The sequence below is a fragment of the Neophocaena asiaeorientalis genome, unplaced genomic scaffold (assembly GCF_003031525.2).
Source record: "Neophocaena asiaeorientalis asiaeorientalis breed wild unplaced genomic scaffold, Neophocaena_asiaeorientalis_V1.1 scaffold165, whole genome shotgun sequence".
Taxonomy (NCBI): Eukaryota; Metazoa; Chordata; class Mammalia; order Artiodactyla; family Phocoenidae; genus Neophocaena; species Neophocaena asiaeorientalis.
In genome coordinates, this window is record NW_020173918.1 from 984,485 (window position 1) to 995,522 (window position 11,038).

An 11,038-nucleotide genomic window follows, 5' to 3' on the forward strand; every position below is an offset into this window, starting at 1 on the left:
AGTGGCCACATTTCTGACCCAGAGATCCTACTCAAACTTGCCCTGAAAGTAGATCAGATTTTTCACATTTAACTTAATCTGTCCCTAGAGCTGTGATTCCCCAACTATACACTGAAACGCTTCAGCGAACTCACGGGGATACTGCAGGTATCTTGAACTTTTGCTGGTAACACAATGACATCTGTCGGATGCCACATGACCTACCTGCTGGAGGTGGGTCATAGTTTCAACATTAGATCCCTATGTTCCTTTCAATGATGTCACATCTTTGCAAAACTGGGATTTTATCATAATGGGTTGTTACGGTAAAATGCAGGTACCACCAGAAAATCAGTGTGGATCGAGATGAGGATAGCGGTGTCTAATCTGATTCCAGGGTTTGAGAAGTGGTACAGTACCCCAAAGGAGCTAAGCTGTTAGCACATAAACACAGCATCTGCAACCTACTGAGTCACACGGGGCCCCATACTGAGAAAGGCCCTGTGCTTGGCTTTATGCTCTCCTGTTAAGAAAAATGATCCAGAAGTTCAGGTAACAAATTTTGTCTGGGCCCCTCAAATTATGTGGGTGAAATACAATCAAAATACAAGTAAAAATAGGAAAATCTGAGCAAGATTGGTGGATTGTATCTGTTGATAACCCAGTTGTGACACTGGTTATGGTGTGCAGATTATCATCATTGGGGAAAACTGGATAAAATGTAACATGACCTTTATTATTTCTTACAACTGCATGTGAATTTATACTTATCTCAAAAAGCATCATTTATATATATGTATCATATATAATCAACCTTTATATTCTGTATTTTATACAATATTTGATGATGGAGAAAATTATTAAGGCAGTAAAGGGACTAAAACTAAGAAAATTTGGGAAGCTCTAATTCACAGCACTCTGAGGGCAAGAGTGCTGACACAGAATTAGTAATGTGTGTTGCAAGAGTTTAGAAATCACTACCTAGACTCTGTAAAGAAGAAAAAAACTATTCCAAAGCTAAGTCAGCAACTTTCTGTTGTAATGCTTTGTCCTTACTCATGCAAGGAAAGATTTAACCATTCCTTTGCCCAGTCCACTTCTACGTATCATTCAAATATATTGTACGAAATGAAAATCTTTATGAAAAATAATTTCACAATGTGTAGTAAGAGTCTTAAGATTAGACCCTCTAGCAATAGGATGATGGTAGTAAATGTTGGCATGTGTGTATGGAAAAAATGTGATACAAGTATCAAAAGTAATGTTTTAGAAGGATATTTAACATGAGAACATGCTTAAGATATAAAATATTAGGTGTGAAAAAATATGTATGCATTTAAGCTTTAAAATATCTGGATAAGGGGTGATTTTTTTCTTCTATATACCTTCCTTATATTTTCACAAATTTCTATAATAAGCATAACTTACTTTTATACTCTTGGAGGGAGTAGATTTTTGTTTTGTTCTTTTAACTCACCCATAAATCAAACAAAATAATGTTTTATTAACATACACCCTCAGAGTAGACCTGTTCCTGGTGAACTGGGTTATAAAATTTGCTCCGTCTCCAAGCTCAATGGGATAGGAGCTTTAAAAACACACCAAGTTACTTTCACGTGTGATTTTCAGCAAACCTTTGAAGTAGATATTATAAGCTGTGTTTTGCATTCAGGGAGTTTAACTTCCCCAAGGTGACCCAGCTTGCTATTAATGAGGAAAGGAAATATTCATGACTAAAAGGAAGCAAGTTTCATGGCGGGCGACCTACCTTGAGTCGGGGCCCCAACCAGCAGTACTTGTGTACGGGTCCCATTCATCATCACATGGCCGCTGGACAGGGAGGTACCCAGTTTCCCCATTGCCTGTAAAATAGCAGTAAGTCAATATAGTACAGCTAAGAAAACTTTCACTGTGGTGTCCACTTTCCTGGGGAGGGAGGGGCTGTCATACCTTGTCTCCAGAGATGGTAAACCGGCTTTGACAATTTGGTGGGAAATAGCCAGATACCCGTCCAGGGCTCTGTTTCTCATCACGAGTGTGGAACAAATGGTCCAGACTGGAATGAAGCACACTGGTCTTAGCTGATGGGGCACAGGGTTCAATGCTGGCCAGGTATTGAGGTCCAAGGAAAGACAACCCACATCTTCCCCACGCATATGCCCCCCTCCCTGTATGCCCCTGGTCCCTGTGAACCTAGACATGAGCGTGGGGTGCTTTCAGAATGAATCCCAATATCAAGGCTCTCCAGATGTGAGGTTAACCATTCTACTTCCCGACTGACAAAATAGAGGGATGCCTACTGTTAAGGGCTGAATTATGTTCCCCCAAAATTCATATGTTGAAATCCTAACTGCCAGTACCTCAGAATGTGATGGCATTTGGAGATAAAGTTTTTAAAGAGGTAATCATGCTAAAATGAGGTCATTAGGGTGGGGCCCTGACCAATAGGACTAGTGTCCTTGTAAGAAGAGGGAAAGACACCAGGGATGGGGGCACACAAAAGAGGCTGTGTGAGACACAAGGAGAAGGTGGTCGTCTAGTGAGCGAAGGAGAGGCGCCCTTGAGGAAACCAACCCTGCTGACACCTTGATCTCAGATCTCTAACCTCCAAAACTATGAGACCATCAATTCGTGCTGCTTAAACCACACAGCCTATGGTACTTTGTATGGCAGCCCTGGCAAACTAACACACCCATCTCTCTCTTAAACGTCTAAAAAGGAACATTTGCAACCTTGCCCCAGAGCCTTAGCGTTTCCTTGAAGGGTAAGAATTTCTTAGCTGCTTCCTCTGAACCCCACACTCAGTGGGCTCCCACGGCTACAGGCACCTGCCCCTCGTGCTCACTGGTCCCTGGGCCCCAACATCAGTGCTCACCTACTGGCATTCTTCCAGGTCGGGCTCCCAGCCAACAGCAAAGTCCTGTTGTTGACACTGACACCATGAAGGGAGTATCCTAACCAGGCGAAGTCCTCCTCGCCTCGCACCATCCAGTTGGCCGCCTCCACATTCAGCTCTTCTACACAAGACAACCAGTGCCTTTTACTTTATGTGGAAAGACTACCAGAATGGAAAGAGTGGGCCCCTTTTGTAGGACAATGAGAAATGGGTTCACTGGGCTGAGTTTTTGCCACAACTCATGTGCCCCCTTGCTGTCTCCAGGGTCCCAATGTCAGAAATGGAACTCACGCTTCATATAAGCAATGCATTTCTAGAGCTCACGTCTGTGGAGTAGAGGATGCTATTTAAAAAGAGGGCCTGGGGCTTCCCTGGTGGCGCAGTGGTTGAGAGTCCGCCTGCTGATGCAGGGGACGCGGGTTTGTGCCCCTGTCCGGGAGGATCCCACATGCCACGGAGCGGCTGAGCCCGTGAGCCATGGCCGCTGGGCCTGCGCGTCTGGAGCCTGTGCTCCGCGACGGGAGAGGCTACGGCAGTGAGAGGCCCGCGTACCGCAAAAATAAATAAATACATACATACATAAATTTAAAAAGGGGGCCTGTTAGGAGTTTCCTGGCGGTGCAGTGGTTAGGACTCTGTGCTCTCACTGCCAAGGGCCCGAGTTCAATCCCTGGCCAGGGAACTAAGATCCCACAAGCCGCACGGCAAAAAGGGCCTTTGGACAGTTAGAGCATCACTGGGATGCTTGAGTGTTTCTACTCTTCCATTCCACTGAGACACTATAAGAATAACTATCGCTCCCTCCTCTGGATCTGGACCTACACGCTGGATCCCTCTATGTTTGTTCAGTGAATCTATCCATATCATTTGCCAGAACATCTGTAAGAATAAGAGTGTTAGAAAATTTAGGTGAAATGCTATGCAATGAGGAAAATAGGACAAAAACCCATATGCAAGAGAAGGCACCACAGACTAGAGCAGCGGAGGTCTCCGCCCATTCCACCCCCAGCCCCAGAAAGCACTACCTTTGTCGCTGTGGCTGGAGCCAGAATAAAACGCAGCCACAATTCCCTTCTGTTTCCCTCCACCTGGAGCAAAAGGGGAGCCAATCACCAGGTCAGGTTCACTGTCTCCATTCACATCTGCAGCCAAGAGTGTCCAGCCCAAGTTACAGTAGGTGTCCTAAAGAGGAAACAGGAAAATCCGTCTTACTCAGCCCTTGAGGCAAGTAGGATATGGCGAGTTCTAGTTTTCTGTACCTGTCAAAGGTGCTCAACATACCGGGCAAGAGATGGTGATGTTGGGGGAAGAAGGTAGTCTTCCTTGTTTGGAACCGAAGTAGATGTACACCGCACCCTAGACAAGGACAAACCACAGGGCGATCGTTAAGACTTGGTGGTGACCCGAGAACCTTAAATAATAGCAAGACAAAGGTGACTGATGATGAAATAAATCACCATCAGAGCCCTGTAGGGTCAGGAGCTTAGTTACTGCCAGAAGTCAGTGTCCAGTCCTGTGTATTGGCCACGTCCATCAGACTACTAGAGCCCCCAAAGCAGAAACTGTCATTTTTATCTTTGCCTCCCCAGCGTCTTGCTCCGGATCTGCCATCCATAATTGTTCAGTGTATTTGCAGAATGACCTACTCAACTCCCCACCCCTTCAAGCCCGAGCTCAGTTTCTGGCTTTTCAACAAAGCCCTCCTCCGGCCCAGCCCATTATTTCTCTGAACACTAACACGTTGTGTCAGTACTGCTTACTTGCCTTGGGATGCAGACCGTGCTGTTACTGTGTTATGAACTAGTTCTCAGTTCTCGTCTTATAACTTGCCTGTCTCCATCCCTACTCCTTCTACATGCATTTATTTTCCATAGTGAACCAAGGACTGAGTACACAGTGGTGGATGAGACCAACCTCTCTCCACCCCAAAAGCTGGCCAATTGGCAACTGTGACACCACAGCGTGGGGAGCTACCAAGGTGGAGCGAGCACAGAACAACGAAGTGTCTCCTGAGCCAGGGATTAGATCACACTTCCTGCAAGAAGTGACATTTCACCCCTATGGAAAATAGGGGAGAAAGGGCTTTCCAGGTGGAGGGAGCTAGGTGAGCTCCAGTCCTAATGTGAGGGCACCTGATGGGTCTGGATGACAAATTGTTCACGGGACTAGAAACAGGGTGAGGTAGGAGAGGGAAACGAAGGGCCTTTGACTCCACTGTCACTCGCGGTGCCCGGCTATGGTGTGGAGGACTTGTGGGAGGAAAGCCCTGTGGGCCAGGACCCAGGATCTCTGCTCTCGGTAAGAAAAGAGGGAACCCGCTGGGTTCCTTGCATGAGAGGAAAGATCCAGGAAGTCACCTCCCTGCTGTGATGACAGGAAGCTATGGATTAGCTGGAATTTCTACCTTCCCTATCATTCAGCATCCCGGGGGAGGGGGGAGGGAGAGTACAGTACCCGGTGGAGAGCCACCCGTGAAGCCCAACTAAGGCCAGGGAGGCAGGAACAGGAGCTGCCAGGTAACCGGAGTCCCATCAAGGACCTGCGTGGGGGGCTGGGACCATCTCCCTACAAAAGCTCTGCCCGGCACCCCTGCTGCCTGCTTTCCTCCGGAGTCGCCGCTCAGTGTCTCCTCCCCTCCCGCCCTATCCACTACCATCACCCCCAGCAGCCTCCTTACTGTGTACGTGAGCTTCTCGGAGCCCACTGAGGGGGCTCCCACGGCCAGGTCCGGCACGCCGTCCTTGTTAAAGTCCAGCACGGCCACGGCAGAGCCGAACCGACCTGAAGGCTGAAGAGGCACCAGTTACTTCCCCTGGGCTGAGCCACAACCTCAGGAAGAGCACACCTGACTCCCTGGGGGACCCCACCCAGTATCCCAGGACTGAGGAGCAAAACTGCAGCCGCCTGTAACACACCCATGACCCGCCAGATGGGTAGCTCTGCCCTAAGGATGTTTTTGGCTCATCTGTCTGCCCCAAGGGGAAGATGAGGTGCCAGAGAGAAGAATGTCGGTTCTTAAAAGTTCTAGGTTTTCAGAAAATGGTCTGGTGTGTATCATGCCCCACGTTAAGGACCAGACTCCTCTTGGAAAGTATCCAAGATAATAATCACATAACAGTAGCTAACATCTGTCGAATACTCAGGAGGTTCTAGAGCCATGCTCTCCAGTGCGGTAGCCACTAGCTAAATGTGCCTATTACTTTTAAATTTAAATTACCTAACATTAAACCAAAAGAGTTTTTCAGTTGCACTGGCCACATTCAAATACTCAAAAGCCAAAGCACTTAGTAGCTCCCACACTGAACAGCACAGCTTTAAAGGATCTCCATCATCACTGAAAGTTCTATCGATGACAGTGCTGTAGACACTAAGCATTTCACATGGATTAACGTACATACTTTTATTACTCCTACTTTTGTGGTTTACAGATGGAAAATTCACTCCATTCAGGGACAGTTTTCTTCCAAGGTGGATTTTCTAGATCTTTGATCTCCTACTGTCTAGAGTGAGCCTAGACCTAAATATAACTCATGAGGTTCTCCTATTCTTTCACAACTTATCTAACAATGAAGAAGAGTCTTGCACAAGTGATGCTTGCCACATAACACACACGCCTCAGAACCCACATCTGTTATTTGTTGGCTAATCTCCCTATACCTGTGGCGCAATGGCATTTGAGAACACAGCCCCTTTCTACAAGGCAGGAACTTGATAAATAAGAGAGGACTGCCCCCGGGACACAAGCGCATTGGGGCAGTATGGGGACCAATGAGTAGGGGTCCCTGCCAACTGAAGATGGGTTCGTTTCATCACCACTAGCTTTACCATCAAGCCCTCCTGCAGGGTAACCATCATTCCAAGAAAAGCACAGCATTCTAAAAGTAGGCAAATGCTTATCTATCCTAATCTTCCACTTTATAGACAAGGACCAGAAAGGTTAACTGCAGACCAGGGATGAGTACAGGATTCCCATCCCTAGCACATGCCTTAATCTAGCCATCTTCCAAATTATCAAAGGTCACTGGGACAAGAGAGCATGGAGCTACCTCCTTCCTCACCCCAAGTGTCTTTGAGAGAATTTCTCATACACAGGAAGCAGTTGCCTTTCTTATTCCTTGTCTACAGGAGACCAAAGGATTACACTTTACACCACAGTCTGACAGGGGAATGGCTTGGTGAAGAAAGAAGCAACAAGAATGAGTTGATTTCGGAACTTTCTCATGTGGTGTCAGAAGGTTCCAGAAAATGCTGTCCCTCTGGTACTGTGTGACCTCCTACACTGGTCATCAACTTAACACCTTTCGGACTCAAAGGCTCCTTCCATCAGAGCTTAAACTAGATTATATGGACTTCCCTGGTGGTGCAGTGGTTAAGAATCCGCCTGCTAATGCAGGGGACACAGGTTCGAGCCCTGGTCCGGGAAGATCCCACATGCCGCAGAGCAACTAAGCCCATGCACCACAACTACTGAGCCCATGTGCCACAACTACTGAAGCCTGTGTGCCTACAGCCTGTGCTCCGCAACGAGAGAAGCCTCGGCAATGAGAAGCCCGTGCACCGCAACGAAGAGTAGCCTCCACTCATCGCAACTAGAGAAAGCCCGCTCACAGCAACAAAGACCCCACGCAGCCAAGAATAAATAAATTTATTTTTTAAAAAAACTAGCTTATAAACCATTGGGCTTTTCATTATTTAAAGTATGTTCAGGTGCACCATCTTATTTTTTCACAGCATTAACTCCACAGCAAACGTTTTAACGGTATGTCTGGGGCAAGAAACCATCTGACCCCAAATTCCCCTGGTGCTTGATATTTGGAGCTTGCAGTGTCACCAAAGCCCCCATACTCATCTGTGGCTGGTAGCAGGGCTCTGTCGGCCCCTCTTTATTTATTGCTCACGTAAGGACTAATACCAAACACATCAGGGAGGAAAACCCTCCCGGTCTCTAGTGCTCCCACGAGGAATTCATGCTGCCTCTGTACGGAACATCTGTACAGTCACTGCGGAACTCCTCTGGTGGTGAATGACGACTCAACGGAACGAAACCTGAACAGCCTGGAGTTCAGTTAATAGCAGTTTACCAGTGTTGGGCTTCCCTGGTGGCACAGTGGTTAAGAATCCGCCTGCCAGTGCAGAGGACATGGGTGCGAGCCCTGGTCCGGGAAGATCCCACATGCCGCGGAGCAACTAAGCCCGTGCGCCACAACTAATGAGCCTGCATACCACAACTACTGAAGCCCGTGTGCCTAGAGCCCGTGCTCTGCAACAAGAGAAGCCACTGCAGTGAGAAGCCTGCGCACCGCAACGAAGAGTAGCCCCTGCTCGCCGCAACTCGAGAAAGCCCGTGCGCAGCAACGAAGACCCGATGCAGCCAAAAATAATTTTTTTTTAAAAATAGCAATTTACCAGTGTTGGTCTCTTAACTTTGACAAGTATGCCATAATTACGTAAGATGTTAACACAGGGGAAACTGGGTCAAGGGTACATGGGAACTCCCTGTACTGTCTTTACAACTTTTCTGTGAATCTAAAATTCTTACAAGACAAACTATTTATATTAAAAGAAACACACCAAACGAGGTTTTATATTATCAAGATATCACATTCTGATTGGCTACTCAAAGCCACTAAATAGTATGGGTGTTTCTGGAAGGTATTGGACTAAACACTCAAAGTTAATGATAGAATGAGATTAATGACGTGAACATGCTTTTAAACATGAAAAGTACTACACAAATGCTGGCCACCAGCCGTTTGTTACTATAATTACTCTCGCTATTGGTCATTCATCCTGGAAGAGTTTGCCGGGAAATGCGGGCAGTGGCTTATTGACACTAAAAGGGAAAATATGAGATGGGGGCCTCACCTGGAAACCCTCCAGGATCCCATGGGCCTCCTTGTCTAGGTCCAGGTCGACGAGGGGCAAGCCCAGGTCACTGCCATAGATGAGGTACACGCGCCCCACGTGGATGTGGCCGGGGCAGCTGTAGCCCGGGGCGCCCATCACCAGGTCACCGTGCCCATCCTGGTTGAGGTCAGCCGAGGTCATTGCCCTGTAGGGAAGAAGAGGGAGCCCACTACAGTGTCTACTGAGAGCTATGAGTAAAACGGTCTTCTGCTCCTTTCCTTTCTGGATTCTAGAATTTTACTTCCTCTCATGGATTTTTCCATCCTGTATGACTGTTGTGAATATTCACCTCTGAGGTTATATTGTGTGTGTGATTCAGCCTTGTTCTCCGGCAGAAAAAATAACAACAAAACTGGACAAATCAAGGCCTCTGCGCATTTCTGGACCACATAACCTGAACACATAAAAAGCATCCTCACAAAAGCACTTTGTCCTACATGCAAAACCCAGAGCAGCCAAAGCACAATCCCAGGCTCCACCTGAGAACAGAGAGGAAATTCCCCATCAGCCAATCGCACAGGTTACTTTACAATCGGCTCAACTCACTTCAACTTGTTACCTGATCAAAGACAAGTTTGTGGTAAGTAGACCATTTTACTTCTACCATAGCTACATAGGGTGGCTTATATTGGAAAAAATTCAATGCCTAACAGGTTTAGTGGATGTTTCTAAATGAGAGCCCATGACCTACCAGTTACAGAGTTGGCCAAACTGAGTCAATGGTTCAAACGTCTCTGGCGGGGCTGGAATGACCAAAAGTCATTTATTTATTCTGGTTCTGACGACCGCCTAAGAATAAATAGCAGAACAGAGGAAAAAGAGAAGAGCAGTTTCTAACGGGTGTGACGCCTGGTGAACCGGGTCAGATGCACACCGTGGAGACACTGCTGGTCTCTGCACTCCCGAGGCTGGACTCTGGCCAGTAATGGCCCCCAGGAAGGACCTCTGTGCTGCCCCCCCACTCCCCCGCCCCATGTGGCAGACAGCCCAGCAGGAGGCCCTCATTTGGATTTTCAGGAAGGCAGCCAAGAAGAGCTATTCATTATTCACAAATGAATGGCCAGTAAAGACAGCATTCACCCCCCATTCCTTGTGCCGGAGCTGAATGCATTAGCGGCCTGAAGAGGAAGGGCTGTCAGTATATTGTTCCAAGGGAAATGCAATGTTATTTGGATTTAAAAAGTGTGGTTTAAAAAAAGAGGTTTCACAAAAACCTCCAAAAAATAGTCACTTTTATATCCTTGGGCTCAGTTTGGTTGTGAAACTGAGTCCCCCTAAAACCAAGTTCCCTTACTGAGTTTATGATTAATCTTTCTATCCAAAACTTTATTCCCTTTCTTGTCCCCTCCGACCTCAATCCTTTGCTAACTGAACACTAATCAACCAGAGTCAGATGACTAAAACAGCTGCTGTCGATAACATCGTTAATGTACTAAAATGGCTGTTGTAGATATAATTAAGGTTGTTAATTATATAAACAAACTCAGGTTGTTTCTCCAGGCCAAGCGAGCTACCAAATCCCCGAGCCATGGACCACCTGGCCAGAGAATCATAAACCGAAACATCCTGACCCCTGAAACTATGATTAAGAAATGTCACAAGATGATGACTGATCCCAGCTTCACTGGTCTCCCCCTTTAAAAACACCCCTAACTCGAAGACCAAATTGGAGTGGACCTGAGGCTTGTCTCCAACTCCCTTGCTTGGGGCCCTGCAATAAATGTTGTACTTTCCTTCACCGCAGCTCGGTATCAGTAGATTGGCTTTGCTGTGCATCGGGCGAGGGGACTCGATTTCAGTTTGGTAACAGTTGATCTTTAAAATCAGAGGAATCCCTAACATTCTCTTTATAAAATTATTGTGGTGTGCTAGGCTTTTGCCTTATGAAGTTATAGTAGTCCAGTCACCATAATAGCTACCTGCTTTTATCTTTCTAATGTCATTAGATGCCAAGATATCTGTAATAATCTATCTCTGAAAACATTGAAGCTTCACAAATATTCTATAAAGTAATAGTTTATTGTTGTGGTTATTTAATAAAGTAAAAGTTGTTTGTATTTAAACATATTTTTGACCAATTTTAAGGAGATAATTTTATCTTTACCAGAACTTAACCACAAAATTACTGTTTTTGTTGATGATGAATTGATTGGAAAATAAAGTGCTAACAGGCACCATTTAAAACATTTGTGAATGACTGCTTGAAATTAATACTGATGAAAATGAATTAGATAAACTCATACATACCAACCAAGC

General features: G+C 46.2%; 1 protein-coding gene across 1 annotated transcript in view; it reads right to left on the reverse strand.

Annotated features, from left to right (window-relative positions):
* GPLD1 (glycosylphosphatidylinositol specific phospholipase D1) overlaps positions 1 to 11,038 on the reverse strand; it is a 64,023-nt gene that overhangs the window by 7,749 nt on the left and 45,236 nt on the right. Inside the window, exons 15-21 of the mRNA XM_024752022.1 lie at positions 8,741 to 8,928; positions 5,553 to 5,663; positions 4,157 to 4,231; positions 3,901 to 4,057; positions 2,855 to 2,996; positions 1,930 to 2,035; positions 1,748 to 1,841 (exon numbers count right to left, since the gene is read on the reverse strand). Coding sequence (XP_024607790.1) covers positions 1,748 to 1,841; positions 1,930 to 2,035; positions 2,855 to 2,996; positions 3,901 to 4,057; positions 4,157 to 4,231; positions 5,553 to 5,663; positions 8,741 to 8,928 — 873 coding nt within the window. The remainder of the gene's footprint in view (positions 1 to 1,747; positions 1,842 to 1,929; positions 2,036 to 2,854; positions 2,997 to 3,900; positions 4,058 to 4,156; positions 4,232 to 5,552; positions 5,664 to 8,740; positions 8,929 to 11,038) is intronic.